Source organism: Chelonoidis abingdonii, chromosome 16, assembly GCF_003597395.2.
Source record: "Chelonoidis abingdonii isolate Lonesome George chromosome 16, CheloAbing_2.0, whole genome shotgun sequence".
Classification (NCBI taxonomy): domain Eukaryota; kingdom Metazoa; phylum Chordata; order Testudines; family Testudinidae; genus Chelonoidis; species Chelonoidis abingdonii.
In genome coordinates, this window is record NC_133784.1 from 21961023 (window position 1) to 21985541 (window position 24519).

General features: G+C 49.3%; 1 protein-coding gene across 1 annotated transcript in view; it reads right to left on the bottom strand.

The window, feature by feature from the left end:
* The window catches only part of SEMA3G (semaphorin 3G), a 78150-nt gene that overhangs the window by 29967 nt on the left and 23664 nt on the right, over nucleotides 1-24519 (bottom strand). The window contains exons 2-3 of the mRNA XM_032791378.2: nucleotides 17342-17502; nucleotides 8000-8062 (exon numbers count right to left, since the gene is read on the bottom strand). Coding sequence (XP_032647269.1) covers nucleotides 8000-8062; nucleotides 17342-17502 — 224 coding nt within the window. The remainder of the gene's footprint in view (nucleotides 1-7999; nucleotides 8063-17341; nucleotides 17503-24519) is intronic.

Consider the following 24519-nt stretch of genomic DNA (forward strand, 5'->3'; position numbering starts at 1 on the left):
TTGCAGAGAAAATGTGACCCATACAGACAGAAGAATATGAAAAAGCACCCAACATGTAGTAGTCTAAAAACATCTCATGCTTTTTAAGATTTACATGTGTTTATCCATTTCCCCTGTATTCCCTACTCACCAATCCACAGTTCATTTTTTCTTTTCACTGCTGCAGTTTCCTTATGGTTTTGTTCTTCTCAGGAGCATGATATTGCAGGGGCTGACTCTGAGTTTTGAACACTTGGAGGTGGCAACACTGCACAGGTACTGCCACATGACCCTCAGGTGAGCATGTGCGCTGACATGCTGCTTGCAAACAGAGCAGACCAGGGGCTGACAATGCAGTTTCGTGGCCCCTGGCCTGAGAGGGGGCAGACCCAGGTTCAAGTCCCTGCTCTGCTGATTCAGGGCAGAGTTCTTCATCCCACATCACCTCAAAGCTGGGTCTCCCACACAAGCCCCCAGCTTATAGAGCAAGAGTCTCTCTCATTTCATGGAAGCCAATCTGTCTCAGCAAAAACTTTCCAACTGGCCCTATTTGGGAAACAGCTGGCCAGTGAGTTGACAGCGCAAGATATCAGCACTGCTTTCTGTAGCTGTGCACTTGCCCTTTGTTTCTACAAAGCAGGGGGAAGAACCAAATGAGTCCCAGTGCATTACGTTCATGAAACGGAACAGCTCCGAGCTCCCCCCTGCTCCCCTACAATCATCCTAACAGTGCTTGGAAAGCTCCCATCACACTGGGATTTCCTAGCTGCTCCCCCTCCGCTGGGGCAGGGCAGGCGGCATAAACCCAGTCCCTTGTTTTTGGGCACAATAGCAGGAAGCAATACGTGCTCACTCACAGCTCTGAAGCTAGGAGGGCAGTTCTACTGCCACACTGTAGGGAGTGAGACCGTTCAAGGTCCCTGCTCCTGCCTAATAGAACAATATAACTCCCAGGGGGCACACCCTTGCACCAGCTCCTCAAGTCAAATGATTCCTTCCCCAGGCGCCCCATCATGCGGTCACATGATCCCCATGCCACTGCACTGTGATTGCTTGGAGAGACAGCTTCCTGTATTGGCGCTCGTCCCCTTCCTGGCTGCTTGGCACGTATTCCATTCCCCGCTACTCCACTCCAAGTGACTCCTTCCCCTACAGAGAGTTCATGTCATCCCCCAGCCCATTGTAGTATCTCAGGCCAGGAAGTGAGGTCTTCATATTGCTTTGTGCAGGGGCTTCCTGTATTAGCCCAGCGGAGCTGCAGACAGTACATTCTGCTGGCAGGCCCAGGGAGACAGGCCTAAATCCAGCATTCTTCATCAGTGGTAACCAGGAGTAAGAGCCTGGCTCCTGGGTCTGTACGCCCTGGGACGGTGGTACAGGCTCCAGGATTGTGGACCCAATGCTCAGCTGGTATAAATCAGCACAAGTCCAGGAGCTGTCCCAAGCTGGCCAGGCTGAAGATCTGGTCCCTGCATGTCAAAAATCAGCTCTATTGGTAAGGGATCCCATGACTACCCCCTGCCGCATTTCAGGACACCCCTGGGTTCTTAGCCTGAGCACCCCCCTTCCACCATGAGTAATGCTGGATTGCTCCCTAGCTTCATTACTGGGGAGGGGCAGTGAACAAGGATGGGTCTCCGCCTGGTGCTGTGGAGTTGGGGTGATGCAGAGATCACTGACTGGGCAACTTACCCTGCAACACTTCCCACTCTGTTGGGACGGCTGCAACACATGACCCCAGGACACCATTTTCCATCACAGCACATGGAACTTACTGTGATGGATGACCTGTGTAGGGAGGTGCAGGCTACTGGCCTATCTCCCCAGCCCAGGAAAGCCTGAGTCTCCCAGAGCCTCCCAAGCCCTTTCTTCCTTTATTCTTCAAACAAAACACTCCCAAGCCAAGCAGGCTACAGGGACCCAGTGGCTTCCTAGAGCTTTCTCAGCCCTTTTATGGGGATCACCTGACCCCCTTCCCAGCTGGGTCTGATGATCCAACAAGGCTGGCAGGCCCCCTGGCCTTTAAAGGAGCAGGCAACCCTGTTACACTAGAGAATAATGCAGAGTCTACCATAATAGCCAAGAGCATGAAAGGAGGGGGACAGACTTTGCCCTACTCCATAAGAGCAGGCTCTGTAGCATGCTCTGGCTGGTCAGATCATACCTCTGTGAGGCCAAGCCCTTTGCTATGGTCTGAAAAGCACCATGGTAAGTTTCCCAGCTCGCTCTCCATCCACTTGTCTGTCCTCGCTGAATGATCTGAAAACTCAGGGAGGAAATTCTCAGGCTACAGTGCCTGAAAAGTACTATCTATCCTCCACTGAAGGCTGGTGCCATCCACCTGATGCAAATACACGACTTTGTCGGCACAGCATTTCCTCCTGCTTTCTGGACAAGGGGAATGGGGGAACAATGGGAGGAAATGAAGGAGACGGACAAACAGACATGCACAGCAGTCTTCTGGATGAATTAGTCATTTAAAGGGGAGGCTGGCTAGTTACGTGGGGCAGGATGATAAACAGCCTTTCAAGACTGCCCTGGATTAATTGCTCCCTTTTCCGGAGCAGCGATCTCCTAGCTGATAAGCATGGAGAGACCAGAGAGATTGTCTGAGCATCCTCTGCTGGGCTCCAAGACTCTATCCATCCAGCGTGACTCAGGAGGAACCAGCTGTGCTGCTTTACACAGCAGAAATCAGTCATCCTCCCCAGTCTCTTTCTCCAGCTTCGTATACTGCACCCCTCATTCTGGAGCTGAAATGTTCAGTAGTGCTCTGTGTTAACCTAGCCCATTGGAGTCAGTGCAAACACTCCCACAGATTTCTGAGTTAGGCCATAATGAGGCTGGTTCTCCGCTCATCTTCATCAGTGCTATTCTGGCATCCAGTCCCAGATTACTTGGGTGGAAGTGAAAGGAGAGGCAGCCCCGTCAGTATCTCTGTTTGTGAGCCCAGCCTGATCAGCCCTGAAACATTTATGGTCCTTACATATGAAGGACAGGTAGCCCACTGGTTAGCATGTTACAAGTCCCTCTCTTTGCCAATCCCCAGAGGATGTGAGCCGTTACAGCCCACTACTACAAGGCATGGGCTCTTTAGCTCAACCTATGGTGGCTTATGCTTTAAGGCCCCCAGTTCAATCCCTAGTATGCCAGCCAAAATAGCAGCCATCACAAATGCACAGTGAAAAGGAATAGGATCGGATTATATTTCCTTCAGCCATCAGTTTTATGCATGGTGAGTCATTTCCCTGGGACAGCGGGGCTGGGTTGGTGATAAAATAGCTTCTGTTCAAATTAGCTCCTGGAAGAGAGGTACTAAAGGTTATTCTTCTTAAAAGAAATTCAAAATATTTTCCTGAAATAAGAGGTTATCTCCAGTAACCTTGTTTAAGAGAGAGAAAATCTACCTGCATGTCCTGGAGAAATAGACAGACACTTCCTTATTGCTAGAGGAACGGAATACAGTTTGGAAGAATGTTGACAGTCCGTTTCCATCTGTATCTCTGCTTCGAGCCTTAAATTCTCACTGACTAAAGCACTATGGATGCCAGTCGCTTCAATGGTGAAGCAAGTGATTCCTACCAGAACACTGATATAGGGCCAAATCCAGCCTGGAAGTTTCAGGTCTCCAGCCCCACGGTTTGTAAAGCTTTGAAACCCAGTGCTAGGGCCAGGCTATCACAAATGCCAGCTATTGAGCTGCACTGCCTTCCCATGTTTGTGAGCACAGCTGGACACCTGACTCCCGTGCTGGAAACCTCAGCTTTTCCACCCTTCAGTGGAGGTGGTGCCGTGCGATGCATTCAGCTCCTGTGATTCTGGGTTATTCAGCAATCATAGGAGACCAGTCCATGTTCCTCTCAACCTGGGAGATGGGTTGGGTAATAGCATGTGGACCCTTTGTACCTCTAAATCACTGTTCCCATCTGAAGGCTTTTCAGCAACCCGTGTGGAATGGGTTGGTGGGGTTAGTCCAGTTCCTAGCAGGGAGGGGTCCACTTCACAGGAGCCACCATCAAAATTGACAGAGGAGCCATGGGGCAAACAGGCTATAAAAGCTCCTCTCCCAGCTCTGCTGCTGACCCCCTTCAGGCTAAGGGGCCTTGTGGGGAAGTTTGACCGCCCTGTGGATAAATAGAGGCCCTCAGACTTAAAGGCTGGGACATTTCCTACAGCTGTTTATGTTCACTTAAAGAAAGCAGGATGACTCTGGAGCTCTCAACTCAGCCCAGCGGCATGCGCCACTGAGTGCTTTGCCGGGTGCAGAAGGCGTTCTAAGGACTCCATCTAAACCTGTCATCTGTGATGAATTTCTGTTTTCTTTTGGTTGAATTACGGTGTTTGGAGAGAGGCCCTCTGCAGCTGCTTGCCTTGTGCTGGAGTGAGCAACGTGCTCCTCTCAGGCAAGAGGGCTCTACTGACTCTACTAGCAAGGAGGGATAGCTCAGTGGTTTGAGCATTAGCCTGCTAAACCAAAGGTTGTGAGCTCAAGCCTTGAGGGAGCCATTTAGGGACCTGGGGTAAAAATCTGTCTAGGGATTAGTCCTGCTTTGAGCAGGGGGTTGGACTAGATGACTTCCTAAGGTCCCTTCAAACCCTGATATTCTATGATCAGGCAGGCATGGAAACTCAACAGCAGCAGTACTTAGAACAAAAGTCACTTGTTCTGCTCTCACCATCCCTGTTTCTGAGGCCTCTCTTCCTTGCTACCCCATGGGCAGGAGAGAAAGACCCTAACATGGCTGGTAAGTAACTCCCAACAGTCACCTACTTATATTTTTCTGTCCTCAGGATGCTTAGAGACCTCTGGACAGACAAATCAACAAGCATCAAGAAAATGATGGCAAGGGAGCAATGATGCATAGCAGTCCAGGGGAATGGGACTCTACAGGTGAAATCCTGACCCACATCAAAGTCATTGGCAAAACTCCCATTAACATCACTGGAACCAGGATTCCCCTGCTGCATTTCTAACTGCTTGGTTACCATGTATTGACACATCCTCTTCATTCTTAATGGCTGATTGCCATTCCTTAGCCTGTTCTGATTGGTCAATTGCTGTTGCACTAACCTACTGGAAGAAGTTTTGATCAGTCTTCAGCTGCAGGGAATGGTCATAGGGCTCTGATGAGTTCAATAGAGATACACTGATTTACATCAGCCTATAGTTGTTTTTTAACTTGGGAAATAAAGGTATCACAATCCAACAACTTGTACAAAGATGCGCCTATATCTGAACCCATTCTGTCTGTGAGCATGAAGAAACACAACCTGGAAATCAATATACCTACTGGACAATAGCTTGGGAACACTATTCAATAGGAAAATAGCCTATACAGTGTATCAACTGGAGATGGGCAGGTCAGTTTCTACAACAGGAACCAGCTGAGACCTCAGTTCTAATCTCCAGCTGAACCAATCAGAACCTTCTGTTACATGTGGGTAAGTTAAGTAGCCCATCCCAAACCTGTACAGGACTGCCACTTTGGCTGAAATCCTTCAATCTCATCTGAACCAGCTTCTATCTTTATAACATATTAGTTCTGGGGTTCCGTTGTGGTTGCCTCTCTCTCTGTTGGAATGCATGCTTCCTGGGGGGAAGGTATTGGTTAATCAGAACAAGGGCAAAAGGGTTGAAGGATTAGCCTTTGGAGGGAGAAGGATGGGGTTGGTGAAGGAAAGAGAAGGGAGACCTCAGATCATTTGGATATGGATCTGAAACTCTGAGGGATTCTCAGAACCGACCCTCCAGCCTTTCTGAGCCTCACATTTTCTTGTTACCAGCAGCAGACCCCAGACTAGACCAGGTTCTGTTTCAGCCCCAGAACCCCTGCCGAACAGGGAGAAAAGGAGCCAGAAGCTCATGAGAAGAACAAAACCATAAGGAAACTGCAGCAGTGAAAAGAAAACATGAACTGTGGATTGGTGAGTAGGGAATACAGTGGAGATGGATAAACACATGTAAATTCTGGGCAAACGCAAGAGGGGAACAGCAGCAGGCCTTTGATGTGCCTGCCTGTGAACCTAGTGGAAAGAGTTAACCCCACACAAAGGACAAATCCAAGGCAATGCTGATATTTTTAACACAAAACACCTGACTCACCCACTCCCAGCATGATCATCACTGGGAAGATGGAAGTATTTTTAACTCCATCAGTACAAGCAGCAATCAGATTGGATGAGCCTGGCTTATCTGGAGCTGCTAGAGGCTGGTGAATTCCATGAAGCCAATGTCAGAACTAACAGCCATTCCCACGTGCTTCATTCCAAGATGGCAGGAGCCCCGATCTCCCTGTTCTGCTGAGTACACAGATGCTGAGCCACCCTCTTTGTGGTTCAACTGTTGGTTTCTCAGCCTCTCTGCTGTTTATTTTTCCTCAGTAAAAGTCTCTCAAATAGCAAGGGCTAGGGGAACGGAGAAAGGGCGCCCCAGGGCCTGGATCCGCTGGTGAAAGCTTGCAAAATAAACATGTGGAGGCCGAATTGAGTGACAGCCACTCCTGGGAGCAATTAACTTTGGGATGGACTATCAACAAGGGGTTCTCCTGCTCCCTCCATGGTCTCAAATCGTGGTTTTAAAATAGCCATTTGTAAGGAGCAGGGGAAAGAGTCAGGGAATCAGGGAACTGAAATCTGCCAAACACCCTCCAACAAATAATTCAGCCTTGCCCACCAGCTCCTTATTGCTCACTAACGACCACGTACTGCTCCTTCTGGCCAGAAGCCAAAGGCCACTGAAGCCAATGGAAAGGCTCCTATTGACCTCAGTGAGCTTTGGATCAAGATTTAGTCCGCTGTCTGTGCTGGTTCAGTACTACACCCCGTCCCCATCTCCCCAGCCAAGACCACTCACCACCTCATGCACAGCTGTTCTGATGAGGAGACACAAAACTACCTGCAGCTGAGAATGGCCCAGCTCATGCTATGGGATATTGCAGTCTGCACACGTGTATGGAAGGTGTGGAAAGCTAACAGTTCAAACGGTGTGCCTGCACTGTATTCAGGAAGTGTGACTGCAGCATGGGTAAGCTCAAAGCCAGCTCAGGTATATCTACACAGGCTGCAATCAGATCTCCCGACTGCAGTGTAGACACATCCAAAGACTGGCTTCTGCTCTGCATTCACTAAGCAAACTGCTTTTCATGTATACAGTTCCAAACTGTTCTGCTGCCAGTTCTGTAGTTAAAGCCCTGGACTGGGATTGAGGAGATCTGAGTTCAGTTCCTGGCTCCATGTGTGACCCTGAGCTAGCCACTTAGTCTCTCTGTGCCTCCATTTCCCCATCTATAACATGGGGATAATAATCTTTCCCCGCCTCGAAGGGGCTTTGTGAAGATCAATCCATTCATGTTGGTGAAGAGCCCAGATGTGACAGTGAGAGGGACCATATAAGAACCTAGATGTGCGCACAGAAAGGGAAAGTGACTTGTCCGAGGTCACATGGTGAGCTGTGACTACACCATTCAGGTTCTATGCACTATCCCCCAGACATGTCCCCTACCAATGGGAAGGGGGCACCCCCAAATACAGAAACAAACACCACCTCTTCAACTGCACAAACCCAGGACAAGTCCTAGTTGTCAACTGCTTGTTATAGTCTGCAGTCAGGCACATAACAGAGGGACTCCGCCCCAGAAGCCGCAGCCACTCAGGAAGGATGAGAAGGGCTGTAACACACAAGGGGTAAGGTGAATCCTGCTAGGGTGGTCCAATCATTGTTTAGTGACCAGGCAGAGTTGAAGCGGCCAAGCAGGAGCTGAGATCTGCTGGGGCTCACTCAGCATATAGGCCTTGACAGCTGGGAAGTCCAGGATGCAAGAAAAGAGCCCAGAACAGGACAGCTCCATCCCTGGAAACGGGAGGGAGAGTTATGGGAGAAGGGAGCCGAGAGAGAGACATAAACAACCCCTTTATCGCCTTCTTTGACAGCTAGAAGTGTGTGGAAAAATAAGTCAGTGCAGACGAGGTGAAATCCAGAGCGACCTCATCAGGAGATTTTAGGAGGAACAGGGTGACTTACCATTGGGTCCTTCCCCTTCTGAAAACACTCCTCCTTCTGCCCAGGGAGAGGTGGCCAGTAAATCTGAAACAGAAGACAGGAACCTGAGGCCAAGTCACTCTGGGGACACAAGCAAGGGGGGGACTGAGGGAACTGGGATGATGGGAAGATCTTGGGGGCAGCACCCCTTGGGAATCCACTTCCGCCGAGTGGTCACCCTAAAAGAATCAGGGATGTTAGGACCCCAGGACATTTGGCCTCCTCCAGATGGCTCTGATTTCTGGATTGGAGCAGTGTATTAGGAAACAAAAGCTCTTCACAGCTTAATCTGCCCTGATGGCTGATGGAAGAGTCTCACTGCTCATAAACATTAAGGATTAATAGAGCGGGCAGTGGGTGGGTAGGGTTCCCTCCCCAGTGCACCCCAATCCTGACCTGCTGCCCCCGCTGCTATTCTAACTTTGGGGTGTCAGCCTCAATTTTTGATCAGAATTTACTTTCACTTCCACAAGTGTACGCCTGGCTTTAATGGAAGGATCCCAGATTTACACTGGCATAACTAGAATTGCTCTTCCACCCTTTGTCTGTAACCCTAGCAGATAGTTATCCTAGCCACCCAGGGCTTTGAAAGTTTGTCTTGCAGTGACCTCACTGATGCTGCTTGGCAGAGGAATCTGGACAAATGAGAAACATATTCATTTTTTTAGATAAGAGTCCCTGCTGATCTTTCCATTGCCCCCGGGGGTGGTCTCGCCCCCTCACAGCCACAGCTTTAGAGTTAGAGACATATAGCACAGTTTATCTTTTTCTATTTGTCCAAATAAAGCCAAAATTACAGCTGGCAAAGACACCAGCTGAACCCAAGAGGGCTAAGTCGCTTAGAAAGCCTCTTACATGATGTGTTTCCTCTCTTGGGCTCAAAAGATGGAAAGACTGATTTCCAAAGATGAGTCAGTTTCCTTACTCCTCAGTCTACATGTGGGGAAACTGAGGCATGAGGCAGGGCTGTGACTCTTCCCAGGTCTCCAAGGAGAACAGTGGCAGAGCTGCGAACAGAGCCAGGTTTTTCAAGGCCCAGTTTAGTGCCCTGTCTACAGAGTGCTAAGGGATAATTAAATCACCTGGAATACTAGCCTGGTTTGGAGCTTCAGTAGCATAATTCAGTGCTGTAATAACAGTGCTCTCCATTTACACCGAGCTTCTTATCCAAAGTAAGGCACCGCTGCCCCTGTTTTACATATGTGCCAAAAGCCCCACAGCAAGTCAGGAGTCCTAGTTCCCCAGTCCTACTGCTAACCGCTGTGCCATACTGCCACCCTAGAAAGGGCCTGTCTGAGCCTCGGAAAAGTGTCCGTGTGTGTGTCTGACATACAAGTTTGCAGTGTGTGGGTGAGCGAGGCCCAGGTGTGAAGCAGGAGCATCGTGAGGTGAGGCGTGACCCTATGAATCCCACATCTGCTCTGCCTGTGTGTTTGCATCAGAACCCTGTGTTTGTGGCAAAGGGCTGGCCACGTCTGAATGGAGGCTTTGTGAGTGGTGGGAGCGTGTCAGCATGAGCCCGGGGTGTGTGTCTTTCCTTGCAGGGTCTGTGTGTGTATTGGTGAGCCAGAGAGAGAGCACGTGTGTGTGACGAGGTGGGTGCCTGATGGGTGAGGCAGACACATCTTCCCCCTGCCAGGCCTGCTGGCACCCTCGTGGGCCCTCCACTGCTCAGATAGAGGGCAACCCTTGATCTTTTCTCTGTGTCATTACAGAGACACTGAATTTCCCTTCTCTGCTGCACACAGTCACAAAGGCAAGGCTGTGGGAGCCTCTCCAGCTTGGCCTGACAGGGTTTCCAAGCTGCTGTGGTCACTGTCCTCAGGCAGAATCCGCTATGCTAACAGCCTTGCTATAGGAGAGGCAAGGAGAGCTGTTAGATTAGGAGAACTCCACATGCCCGAGGGGGAAGTGGGAATGCGGGCCCAGTTACCAGGCCAAGACACAACACCTTTCAATGTGGGGCTATGGGCCTGGATCGCTCTGCGATCTCTAGTCTGAGCCATCTTCCCTCCCGACCCTGCCATTTCCTGTGCACTCAGGGATTCAGATGCAGCCCTCAGGAGTGGACAGGGGTGTCCAGACTGGGCTGATGACCTGCCATGTAATTCTATGCAAGCTATTCCGATGGGTAGGAAAGATAGAAAATGTGGCAAAAGACCACCTTGGCTTAACCACGAGATCTTGCATGACCTACAAAATAAAAAGGAGTCATATAAAAAATGGAAACTAGCTTCAGATTACAAAGGATGAATATAGGCAAACAACACAGGAATGCAGGGGCAAGATTAGAAAGGCAAAGGCACAAAATGAGCTCAAACTAGCTATGGGAATAAGGGAAACAAGAAGACTTTTTATCAATACATTAGAAGCAAGAGGAAGACCAGGACAGGGTAGGCCCACTGCTCAGTGAGGAGGGAGAAACAGTAACAGGAAACTTGGAAATGGCAGAGATGCTTAATGACTTCTTTGTTTCGATCTTCACTGAGAAGTCTGAAGGAATGCTTAATATAGTGAATGCTTATGGGAGGGGGTAGGTTTAGAAGATAAATAAAAACAGAACACGTTAAAAATCACTTAGAAAAGTCAGATTCCTGCAAGTCACCAGGGCCTGATGAAATGCATCCTAGAATACTCAAGGAGCTAATAGAGGAGGTATCTGAGCCTCTAGCTATTATCTTTGGAAAATCACGAGAGACAGGATGTGAAGACTGGAAAAGGGCAAATATAGTGCCAATCTATAAAAAGGGAACAAAAACAACCCAGGAAACTACAGACCAGTTAGTTTAACTTCTGTGCCAGGGAAGATAATGGAGCAAGTAATTAAAGAAATCATCTGCAAACACTTGGAAGGTGGTAAGGTGATAGGGATATACCAGCATGGATTTGTAAAAGAAAATCGTGTCAAACCAATCTGATAGCTTTCTTGTATAGGATAACGAGTCTTGTGGATAAGGGAGAAGCGGTGGATGCGGTACACCTAGACTTTAGTAAGGCATTTGATACGGTCTCGCATGATATCCTTATCGATAAACTAGGCAAATACAATTTAGATGGGGCTACTATAAAGATGGGTGCATAACTGGCTGGATAACCGTACTCAGAGAGTAGTTATTAATGGCTCCATATCCTGCTGGAAAGGTATAACAAGTGGGGTCCGCAGGGGTCTGTTTTGGGACCAGCTCTGTTCAATATCTTCATCAACGACTTAGATGTTGGCATAGAAAGTACGCTTATTAAGTTTGCAGACGATACCAAACTGGGAGGATTGCAACTGCTTTGGAGGACAGAGTCAAAATTCAAAATGATCTGGACAAATTGAGAAATGGTCTGAGGTAAACCGGATGAAGTTCAATAAGACAAATGCAAAGTGCTCCACTTAGGAAGGAACAATCAGTTTCACGGATACAGAATAGAAGAGACTGTCTAGGAAGGAAGTATGGCAGAAGAGATCTAGAGGTCATAGTGGACCACAAGCTAAATATGAGTCAACAGTGTGATACTGTTGCAAAAAAAGCAAACGAGATTCTGGGATGCATTAACAGGTGTGTTGTAAACAAGACATGAGAAGTCATTCTTCCGCTCTACTCTTGCACTGGTTAGGCCTCAGCTGGAGTACTGTGTCCGGTTCTGGGCACCACATTTCAGAAAGATATGGAGAAATTGGAGAGGTCCAGAGCAGGAGCAACAAGAATGATTAAAGGTCTTGAGAACATGAACCTATGAAGGAAGGCTGAAAGAATTGGGTTATTTAGTTTGGAAAACAGAAGACTGAGAGGGACATGATAGCAGTTTTCAGGTATCTAAAGGGTGTCATCAGGAGGAGGAGAAAAGTTATTCACCTTAGCCTTAATGATAGAACAAGAAGCAATGGGTTAAACTGCAGCAAGGGAGATTTAGGTTGTGACATTAGGAAAAGTTCCTAACTGTCAGGGTAGTTAAACACTGGAATAAATTGCATAGGGAGGTTGTGGAATCTCCATCTCTCGAGATATTTAAAAGGTAGGTTAGATAAATGTCTATCAGGTGATGGTCTAGACAGTATTTGGTCCTACCATGAGGGCAGGGGACTGGACTTGATGACCTCTCGAGGTCCCTTCCAGTCCTAGAGTCTATGAATTCATGAATCTATGTGGCAGATGAGCTCGAGCATAGTAGAGGGGAGTTAGCCAGCCTAGCAGGGAATCCAGGTGCCCAGATCTCCCTGCAGTACATGCACGGCACCTGGCAAGGGTGGGGTTTCTCCCTGCGATTACATTGCTGCACCAACTTCTCCCCTTCAAACTGCCATTCTGAGCCACTGAAATGCAAAGTCTTGCCTCTCCTTCCCTGGTGCCTGCCTGCCAGTGTCATTCCCTGGCACTGGTTTGGAGGAGACCAGGTTTGGAGGACTGGAGGATCCTGATACCTGGATCAGCAATGACCAGGCATTCTGTGGACCAGGCATGTGCTTAGCCTCTGGACAAGGCCCTGGCAATGCCAGACTCTCATAGACTCATAGACTTTAGGTCAGAAGGGATCATTATGATCATCTAGTCTGACCTCCTGCACAATGCAGACCACAGAATCTCACCCACCCACTCCTGTAACAAACCCCTAACCTATGTTTGAGTTATTGAAGTCTCACAATTGGTTTGAAGACCTCAACCTGCAGAAAATCCTCCAGCAAGTGACCCCCGCCCCATGCTGCAGAGAGAGGCGAAAAACCTCCAGGGCCTCTGCCAAACTGCCAAAACATGGCAATCAGTTAAACCTGAGCACGTGGGCAAGACTCATCAGCCAGCACCCAGGAAAGAATTCTCTATAGTAACTCAGATCCCAACCCATCTATCATCCCATCACAGACCACTGGGCATACTTACCTGCTGATAATCAAAGATCAATTGCTAAATTAATTGCCAAAATTAGGCTATCCCATCATACCATCCCCTCCATAAACTTATCAACCTTGTCTTAAAGGCAGATATGTCTTTTGCCCCCAGTACTCCCTTGGAAGGCTTTCCAAAACTTCACTCCACTAATGGTTAGAAACCTTCGTCTAATTTCAAGTTTAAACTTCCTAGTATCCAGTTTATATCCATTTGTTCTTTTGTGTCACATTGGTACTAAGCTTAAATATTCCTTCTCTCCCTGATATTAATCCTCTGATATATTATAAGACAATTATTCCCCCTCACCTTCTTTGGTTAGGCTAAACAAGCCAAGCTCTTGAGTCTCCTTTCATAAGACAGGTTTTCCATTCCTCGGATCATCCTAGTAGCCCTCTCTGAATCTGTTCCAGTTTGAATTCATCCTTCTTAAACATGGGAGACCAGAACTGCACACAGTATTCCAGATGAGGTCTCACCGTGCCTTATATAATGGTACTACACACTCCTTATCTTTGCTGAAAATACCTTGCCTGATGCATCCTAAAACTGCATTAGCTTTTTTAATGGCCATATCAACATTGCGGCTCATAGTCATCCTGTGTCAAACAATACTCCAGGTCCTTCTCCTCCTCTGTTACTTCCAACTGATGTGTCCAATGTATATCTAAAATTCTTGTTATTTAATCCCTAAAATGCATGACCTTGCACTTTTCACTATTAAATTTCCTCCTCATTACTATTACTCCAGTTTACAAGGTCATCCAGATCTTCCCATATGATATCCTGGTCCTTCTCTGTGTTAGCAATACCTCCCAGCTTTGTGTCATCCGCAAACTTTATTAGCACATTCCCGCTCTCTGTGTCAAGGTCAGTAATAAAAAGGTTAAATAAGATTGGTCCCAAAACTGATCCCTGAGGAACTCCACTAGTAACCTCCTTCCACTGACAGTTCACCTTTCAGTACAACCCATTGTAGTCTCCCCTTTAACCAGTTCCTTATCCACCTTTCAATTTTCATATTGATCGCCATATTTCCAATTTAACTAAAAATTCCCCGTGTGGAACCATGTCAAATGCCTTACTGAAATCGAGGTAAATTAGATCCACTGCGTTTCCTTGTCTAAAAAATCTGTTACCTTCTCAAAGAAGGAGATTGGGTTGGTTTGGCACGATCTATCTTTTGTAAAACCATGTTGTATTTTGTCCCAGTTACCATTGACCTCAATGTTCTTAACTACTTTCTCCTTCAAAATTTTTTCCAAGACCTTACATACTACAGATGTCAAACTAACAGGCCTATAGTTACTCGGATCACATTTTTTTCCTTTTTTAAAAATAGGAACTATGTTAGCAATTCACCAGTTGTACTGTACAACCCCGGAGTTTATTGATTTATTAAAAATTCTTGCTAATGGGCTTGCAATTTCACGTGCCAGTTCCTTTAATATTCTTGGATGAAGATTATTTGGGCCCTCTGATTTTGTCCCATTAAGCTGTTCGAGTTTGGCTTCTACTTCGGATGTGGTAATATCTACCGCCATATCCTCATTCCCATTTGTCATCCTTCCATTATCCCTAAGCTCCTCATTAGCCTTATTAAAGACTGAGGCAAAGTATTTGTTTAGATATTGGGTCATGCCTAGATTATCCTTAACCTCCACTCCATCCTCAGTGTTTAGCGGTCCCACTTCTTCTTCTTCACAAACAGATACCAGCCTGAAGATGACACTAGCAAGTACTGCACTGGTGGGTCTCTTTCTCCATGCACTCCTGGGCTTCCAATCAGACTGTCCCGTCAACAGGCTCTATCTCTTACTCATGTGCGTCTTCTTCCCCTGGAGCAAAGGAGGGATTTGCTCCAAGCTTACTCACTGATCTCCCTGCTCCAGCATACGGCTCCATTGACGGACCTCAATCTGTACCTACGAGGATGGCAGTACCCACCCCCATATCCCAAAAGTCAGGTTCTGGGGGTTCTGCCCTTACATTGACCTCCTTCTGTGCCCCTAGGAGCCAGAGGAGAATTGACTAAGTTATGCCTGATGAGTTACTTTCCACCACAGCGAGAGCGGTCACCAAGCCAACTGGTTGCATCAGCACTCTGTAGACAGAGGAGTACGCCAGCACTGATCATAATGCCAGGGTTGTTTGACCCCTTGTTGGCTGCAGAGAAGTTCAGACCCAAACCTGGACCTCAAGTACCCAGTTCAGATCTCTCCTGAGAGCAGGCTGTAACAAAGCCCCAAAACCAAGCATCCCTGGACTCCAGGGCAGTTCATACGTGGATCCAATTGGGAGCCAAACTTCCCAACTGGGCACCAGCTCTCGTCAGTCCCTAGGGAAGGGTTTGATTCAGATCATACACCCAAAGGCTCATCTGATTATCCACCCACTACCCCAGCCATCCAGAACTCTTTGGTCCGCAGATGGGAGCTGGAAATCTCATGAGAACAGTCTCTCTTCTGAAACTGGCAGCACCCCTGGCTTTGAAAAGGGCTGGAACAGCCTGTCTGTCTGCATTGTGTCACATTAGCCTCCATGCCTGACCTGGATCTAGAAGTGCAGAGCCATGCACATGAAAAGGAGAAAGCAATACGTCCCCGTACAGTGGAGATATAGATACACAAGGCAATAAATAAGGACTTCATCTACTCATCGGTTGAGAGAGGGACGGATCAGAACTCATGAGGTGAGAGCCCGGTGGGGCATATGGAGGGTGTGAGCAGGAGTCTCAGTTAACGACATTATTTTATGTCTATTAGCAGAGACCACGGCCCCTGGGCTGTTAAAACAATCCTGCTTCCGTCCAAAAATACCTTCAGCCCACTTAGCTGCGGGGGATTCACTGCGATAAGGTAGCGGCTATTTATTTATTCTCATAACATGGTTGGAAACAGTGGACGTAGCTGGGCTGCCAATGGCAGACGCCTATGGCTCATAATTCAATGTGTGTCAGGCCCCAGGCTTACAGGAAGAGGAGGAAATGAGATCCAATTACACTGACTTCCCTTGGGGACCCTCCCTCTCACTCCGTTTCTTACAGAAGTGGGGAAGGGAACGCATACACTAACTGATGGGGAGGCTTCCTCCAGTCCCCCCATGCGGAGGAGAGGATGCTGGCTGACAGGCCTCACCACGCTCTTGTTAGCAGGTCTTCAAGAGGGGGTTCAGAGACAGAGGGGGGAGGCATACATTGTGGTTATGGTCCAAGGATCTGCTCCAGGAAGGAGACGGGGCTGGGGTGAGTCACGTCACAAGCCCCCCGTTCCCCTCTGAGGGGGAACCTGGGGAGAACAGCTGAGACCTTTTGATCCAGCTTACACTCAGTGGGCTATATGGAGATCTAAGCCAACACGCCAGTCAAAGCTGAGTAGGGACAGAGCATCAAGGGAAGCAGCGCCACAGAGCCATGTGGGAAAGGGATCCATCGTGCATTAAAAGCAATAAGCCCACGCTGTAAAGTGTGGGGAATTTCAGAGACTGGAATTTGGGGCCTCCCAACATAGGTAAATCTGCAGTGTGAGAGGCAGGGTACGCACTCAGCAGCAAAGGGAGAGTCCGGGAAGAACTGGCACATCACTGTGCATTGAGGGTGGGATTCCCAAAGTGACCTACCTCTGCTCACATTGACTTCAAGGAGTTTTACCATGGAGTCTGACAGGAGCCAAGCTAGGCCAAGGCTGAGCGCTTTGGAAAACCACAGCCCTAAACACTATTGGACCCAACCTAAACCAATGGGAGCAGTGACAGTAGGCAGAGGATGCCCATGTGGGCAGAAGACCCCCTGGATATCCATCAAAAGCCAGGTAGAAAGTGGGGCCACCGGCCACCACCCTCCTATGCCTCCAGCACAGACTGAAAGACTGGTGGGGTGCAATCCTGGGCCAACTGAAGTCAAGGGCAAAGCTTCCATTGGCTTCACTGAGGCCAGGATTTTGCCATGGCATCTCAGAATTGCCTGCCCCAATGTCCCCACGTTCTTGTTTTCCATTCCCGCCTGCACTGGTTTTACCTTGTCCCAGTCGTCAAATGGGCTGATTCGTCCTAAGTGTTCCATTGATCGTCAGCAGTGTGGCCGCATGGCCTGTCCTTCCATGCTGCTGACGACAGTTCATTGCAGGCTGACCCCCTGCAGGCTGCATGCCTTCCCATATGTGCACCCAAATTCCTTTGGGTGTAATGTTTCTGGCTCCTCTTTAATGAGCTCTGCCCAAGGTCCAGTGCTCCTGGAAGATCCCTGGCACTGTTCCTGACCTGTATGCCCCCTCTGATTCCAGTTCTAGCCTCCCCACTGCTCTGCCAGTGCATCTCAGTCCCGATCCTTGGCCCAGTCTTTGGCCACCACACCTGGCCCATCCACGCCAACCCTGCCCTGTGTCACGTGCATTATGTGCACTGTGTGGAACGGCGCCGCCTTGCTCACCCACACAGGTGCAGAGAGATTAGGTATTACCTCCTTGGCGTCCATGCCGGGCTGATCCAGCCACAGAGAGTAGAGTGCATCTTTTCCCCCAATGAAGAGCCGGTCGCGGTATTCGTCCAGATACAGGGAGCGGAAGTCTGGGAAACCCCGGTGGCCGAGGAACAGCTTTGAGCGGTTAGCAGCCAAAAGATCTGAAGGCAGAGAACAAGGAGAATCTACTGGTTATGTCACAGTACATGAGGTGCGGGGATGAGGGGACACAGCGCAGATCCCCAACTCTAACATGTCTGCAAAACCAGCACAATCATGCCCAGCTCACTTACCCCCTGGGAAGCTCCATTATAACCAAGAACGACAGCCTCAGGGCTGCTCTAACTTACCCTCTGTTTCCCCCGGCCCGCTGTGTGCCCTAAACAGTAGAGAACAGCTGTAGTGTAATGCATTCGGGCCATACCCTTGGCATGCCCCCAATTTGCCACCTGTGCTGGAGGCTGGGAGAGGGCCAGTGTAGACCCCTCACCCCAGCTCTACCCCATTTTTCTGCCCATTTTAAGGTCCCTTTATGCTGCTGCCATTGGCTGTTGCTGCACTGCAGCTGGAGCCCCAGATGTTTTCTCTTGCCAGGGTGTCCCTGACTTGGATAGGCGAACCGAGTTGGATCAAGTGAGAACTGATCTGAGCCTCGACCCCAAAATTCCAGCCTGTGTTTGCAGCCCTGAGAGTTTCTCACAAGGCCCTGCCCTTGGGGGTTCTCCCGACCCTTTGGGGTTGACCCTTCATTAGTTTCACGCCCAGCCTAGAGCACCAGGCCCTCGATGCAGCTGGGAGCGCTCACCACACTTAGTGAGAGGAACTGGATGAAGCCATCATCAACCGGGAGTGAGGACAGGAGGGAAATTTACTGCTGATAAAAGCCCTGAAGATAAATGTCTTATAAAGAGTCTGTCAGCGCGTCAGCAATTAAACTCCCCGCCGCAGACAGCCCAGAGCACAGGACAACCACAGGGTCTGCTGGGAAGATACTCTGCAGGCCAGGAGTGTGTGGAGACCATCGCGAGGGGGAGAAGACGACAATGCACAGAAAAAGGGGTAATAGGCTGCCCGGGGCGGGGGGGAATGGAGAAAGGAATTGCCCACTTGGTATAAACCCACGTGCCCACTGCTGCCAGCCCCACACTGCTCCCGTAAATCAGGCGAGAAGATACAATTCACACACAACCCTACACACACAACTCAAAGCTACACATGCAGGGCATCTGTCCTGTGCACACTTACATATTAACCTTACCAGGGCCATAAATCCTGCCCCTTACAGTGTTCCCCAGTGACCCAGAGCACTGGCATGCCCTAGGAATGTGCCCCTAGCCCTGACTCCTCCTGGGAGGAATCGCCTTACTCCTCAGTTCCTCGCCCTCCAAGTCAGGATTTCACTCTCCAGGATCTGCCACCTCCTTAGACACACACGTGGCATCTTCTGTTGCCATGGCACTATCATGCATGTTCCAGTCAAGGGAACTAACATACAAGTTGGAGATTGGATGAGATATGCCAAGGCTCCGTTTAAAGACAGATTAGATAGATAACCTCCCTGTGTATATTCAGACACATTCACTGAACAGATCCTCGCTCACACAAAACTACAGCGCAATAAAAGTGAATGCTCCTGTCCCCAGCTAGAGCTCAGCGTAGGCCCGATGGGGCGTTCTTGTCCCTGTGTTGGAGCAGCTGGGGGATGGAGTGGCAGGAGAAGGCCCTGCTCTGCTCTGTGCTGCCTGGCATGGGCTCCCCAGTACATTCCTTTTGCATACTGAGTGAAGAAACCAGCATCCTAGAGATTAGGCATCTGGAGCCTGTGGTGTATTGTAACAACCCAGGAATTCGGACTGCGGAAGGAAAGACAGAGACTTGAGGTTTGCCACAAACGAGCCACTTGCCAAAGACAGGCCCAGTCAGCTTCCCAGTAAGGATCCTAGTCGACCAGGCATTTCCTGTACCAACCAGTACAGCAATCGGGATGCCGGCTAGAGGGCATTCAGAACGCCGTGGGCACAAGGTGCTACTTGACAACCCCAGCTGTCCTCAATAGCTTACGCTGGAACCTGAAGCACAGAAGGAATGGAGCAGGGGTGCTCCCAGGAGACTTGAAGGTCTTCTCTTAACCCTGCCCTGCTTCTCGTTCTGCTCCTTCGGCCCCGTGGCTTTACAGCAAGTTGGCAGCACCCCTGAGGGAATCCACAGTCAGATGGCGATTTTCCAGTCCTCCGCTAGTCCTTATTCCCTCCAGGACACAGGAAGGGGAACAGACTGTGTTTGGCACGATGGGGTGTTACACAGACCGGGCGGACTCACTGTGAATACATGGTTTACAGTCTCTGTACGTTCCATCCTCTGGGATAAGGGGCTGGGTGGGAAGGAATGATGGATAAGAAGCAGAGGGGGGAGTTAGGAGAATGAAGGGGGAAGAGGTTGAGTAGAGGAGTCAGAGAAGGCAGGGCAAGACTGACATGTAGCATGTCAATGGAAAGCCGAGCTGGCATCACCACTATGTCACACTGATACTGCCTGCGGCAGACCATGTCCTGCTCCCTGGAGTTTTCCTGTCAGGGACAGGTCCTGGCAGCTGAAGAGCATTTGTGTTAAAGCGGCACACCTGCTCCCAAGGGGGGCAGGGGTGAAGAAAGGGGTGCAGATTGTGACGCCAAGTGACCTTCACCGAATCTCAGCTGGCACTCTCCAGCTCGGAGCGGGGCCAGGAAGACTGTTATTGGAGGCCTGTCTCCGCCGTGGTGCCGTGCGTATATCTACAACTAGATAAACTGAGAGAGCAGTATCTTGGCACCAGGCCCTGGGCTCAGGAGACAGAGGTGCTAGTTTCCAGCCTCGCTCTCCTTGATCCTCAGTTATTCCCGGTCAGCTCAGGACACACAGGAGCAGCGACAGGCCACCTTCCTGCACCAGCAGCTTGGGAAGGGAGCTGTCAGGGCTGTTCCGTCTGGGGAAGAACTTCACATTAAGAGCCTCTGAAATCAAAATGCCGAGCAAAAGGCCTCCCTGAGTTCCCACGCAGGACTTTGGAACAACTGGAGCAGAGAGAGGTTCAGAAGAGCCCATCCAGGCTCCCCCACATTCTCTGTGACTATGCTGACAATGACTCAGTCCCATTCACACTAGTTCACCACCAGATGACAGGGGAGTTGGGGAGGATCCAAGACTGAGAACCACGGTATCAGCAGAGGATTTTCCTGGGGGAGTTACAGCCATTGGCAGTGGCAGTGGCATGTCAGTTCTCTGGAGGCCTTCAGCCAACTTTGACCTGTTCAGCAAATCCCCAATTCTTTCTCTTAATACCACGCCTAGAGGCATCAATTAAAGGTCCCTGTTAACCTGAGACCCAGCTGCACCCAAGTCTCTGCTTGATTTTTCTCTTCTCACGTAGCCAGCGCTAGTTCTAGACAAGGACTAAAGCTAATCTGGCCTCTGCTGCTATCTAGTCCAATCTAAATTCCATGCGGCAGCTGTTTTAAAAGAACATTAAAGTTGCAAAGTGAATCATGCAAAAAGTCAAGAAATGCCAGAATTCAGGTTGTCTATAAGCAACCTTAGCTTTGTCTCTTTGTATGTATACATTACAATAAAGTCTTCAACTACACAACCTCACACTATTTTTCCCCCAGGGCTCCTGTCGCATTCACTACACAGGTTGGACAGTGTAGTGAATGAGGCAGCTATTGACTGGCGCATTCACTACACAACCCTGAGTCACCCAGCATAGCCCCTGAAGGCCCATATATGTTCACATTAAAGTAATTTCAGATTTGCTCCATGTTTATCCTGTGGCAATAGCAAGTACAAAGATAAAGCCATAAGCCACAGGACCCTGCCTCATTCACTTTATGCCCTGCCTCCTTCTCTGCATAGCATCCAGCCTGTCCACTGAGGGTGAAATTCCCCCTGAGGCCTAGGCATCACTTACATCTATTTTGGGAATTAAAGAGATGCATATGCATTGTTTAGACAATCAGTATAGGGGTGAATTTTACCTGGAATGAAGCAGTGGGACTTTTCATTTGCCTTCTGGTGTTTGACCATTTAAGGTTGGCATTTGCAAGCTTTTCTCCATAACTGGAGGCTAGGAGCTTACCTTAATTTTAAAATGAGAGCCTCTAATCACATGACTCCACCAGCTGGGGCCATAAGACAGGATTTCTTCATCTCTAACCTATGCGAGCTTTGCTCCTCAGAAGCTCATTGAGCAACTGAAGCAACCTCCAGCTGTGACGTCTCCACAGCAACAAGGTGTGTTGTCACCAGCAGTGGATAATGACATTGGTCTTGGGGAATAAGCAGCAGGAGCAGGAGCAGGTTAACCCTAAAGAGATAAAGATCCCGTTTCTGGGCAATGAAGAGAGAAGAATGAGAGTGAAAATATCAGCTTTCCCAGCAGAAGTGCCTCCAAAGAGGAGAGTTTCAGCGTTCTCCAGGCATCGGCAGCTCCTTAAAGATGGTTCCTTCTTGTTTAACAGTGCTGTCCCCTGCAGTAATAATTCTGTATAAACAGACCATTAAGCCCTTCATCCCCAGCTGTGTAACTGATAAACACACACACCCTTCTCAGGGCGCTCAGCCACTGAAAATCCTCCTGGATAAAGGAGAGGGAAGCAGAGAAGGAGTGTGAAACCAGGACTTTGCCAAATCCACCTCCAGTTCGTTAATCTCTCCTTTCTCCCCCGCGCTCACTCTGATGTCAAAGGGAAGCATGAATGGCTCCTTTGTGTATGGCGTGCTGGTGTGGGCAGGGAGCCTTAGAGAGGGAGGTGGCTCGATAAACTGGCCTGCTTGCATCCAGGACCTGAGCTGGTTGTCCCTGAAGCGAGCTTGGCTGTTCTCAACCATAATAAAAAAACGACGCATGCCCAGCAGGGCTGTCAGCTGGATGCCCCATCCCCATAACACATACCCATGGAGAGACCACCATTTCTCAGGTTCCAGGGTGACAGTGGTGGGGTCTGTCCTATGGCTCCCAGTGACTCAGAGGAGAGGAAACCCTTCAGGATAATGGTGAGTGCATGTGGAACCAGCACCTTGTAGAGGTGATTAAAACGCAGCTGAATCGGGACAGCTCAAGGCTCTTTCCCCGGCCTTGCATGGCATTTGCCATGGGATCTCAAAGCACTGACGGGCTTATGTCTGGCCTTGCACCCCGCTGTTCTTCCTTAGCAAAGCCAAGCACCTCCTCTCCTGGATCACACACTTCACCACTTGCTGGGGAGGGGAGGTTCAGAGCGACCCTCCTGTGACCCTTCTGGCTTCAGGAAGAGAGTGACAGTGCAGGGCCCACTGCTGCTCCCAGCAGTGGGAGCAGAGCATTAGTGTAGACAGGGTGCAGGAGGCATTGTAACCACCATATCAGCTAAGCTTACTGTAAGGAGGGCGGGACAGCAAAGTGGTTAAATTACCGGCTTTTTGTCTACACTAAGGCCTCCCCCCGCTGCTGCTACTACCCAACCAAAGCACCAGGAGAGAAACGTTCAGCATGAAAGCCTAGTGCAGTCACAGCCTTAGTGGCAAAGGCCAGCAGGGGAGAAATATGGTCATTTGGGGTCTCCGCATGCAGTGAGCACCAACCAGGGCTAAGGCAGCCCTGTAAAGCATTAGTTCCACTGCTTAGCAATGGTAAAATATGAGTCTGGAGTGGACAAGTCCCAGGCAGGCCCCCGAGGGGGGCTGTCTGCCCAGCACTGAGACCCTGCCCTGAGCGTGGGAGGCCATAATTCACTGCAGTGACAGCAAGCTCCCAGCATAGCGAGGGGAGATGGGGGTAATTTGTCATCAAGTCCTGGGGCTGTTCCACTGATGCTGGCTGACGAGGATGCTGGGCCAGAGGCAGCCCCCTCCCCTGCCTTTGCTTGGGATCCTGGTCGCCTGCTTCCCCTGGGGCAGCTGGAACTATTGGATCAGGAGGAGAAACTAGGATTTTTCACAGTAATGATCGTCAAGATGGAAACGAGGAAACCCAGGAGGATAAAGCTCCATTGTTTCCTGCACTCAATATCTATTTTCCAAGCAGCTCTGACAACTTAGGATTCCGCCAACTGAATACTAAACTTACACTCAATTACTGCCCAGATCCAGTGCCACAGTCTCTAACCTGAAGTCCCCAGGTGGCTCTGCCTCTCCCCTGTTGTGGTTTTGTGCAATTCTGAGAGCGGCTGCCCTTTCCCACCCCAAGTTCAATGATTTCCCAGTGAGATTATTTTCCCTGCAGTAGCAGGATCTCTGATCTGAATCAGGAGTGAACCAGGGCATCAATTAGAGTAAGCAAGGATGGGGAAGGAAAGAGGAGGGAGAACATGGTGCTAGCCAAGACAGGCAAAGTAGGTAAAATACAATCAAAACTGGCCTGAACTTCCTCACCAGATGGGACCTCAAAGCTTTGAGTGCATTTGGTTAATTTCTCTGTCTCATTATTTACCATTTGCATGGCCGAACTCCGCACACTGGGGCTCGGACTAGCAACCCGGGCCCAGATTCTGATCTCTGTTCACACTGGAGCAGACCGGGAAGAAATCAGTGGAGTTCGAATAGTGTGGCTCCAGAGAAACAGAGATCAGAACTGGGGCCGATGCACCTCTCCATTCTGCTGGCTTGCGTGGGCAGAAATACCCACGCTGGCAGGGCAATCATACCCACCAATATTTTCACGCCTCTTAAACAGCCTCACGTGCAACTAATTCTGTGCACAGCTACCCACCAACACGCCCCAGTTGCTCTGCTTGTCTACACACACCAAGCGTACTGAGGTTTGAGAATGCAGCTCCACATGCCTTATTCATGATGCAGAGTGATCCATGCTGCCAGTCATTCGGCTCTGAGGGACACTAGGGGCTGGAATCAAGGAATCCGGCTTGGTGTTAATTGCTAGCAGTAAGGTTGTTTGTGTTGCTGACACAAAACTTCCATTCTAATCCTCATTGTCAGGAGGTTTAGAACATGGCTGGGTCAGAGCTCTTTGGCTTGCTTCTGAGAGTTATCTATTCCAATGGGAGTTAGGTACTTAAAGACACATGAGGGGGAAAAAGCAACGAATATTAGCCCACAAGCAACGCCTGCTCATCTATAACCAAATTTGGAGGGATTCAGCCTGGCTTTGTCTGTTTTAAGTAAGGGAATTATGGCTTTCAGCTGCTTTTGAAAGGTCCCTATAACTC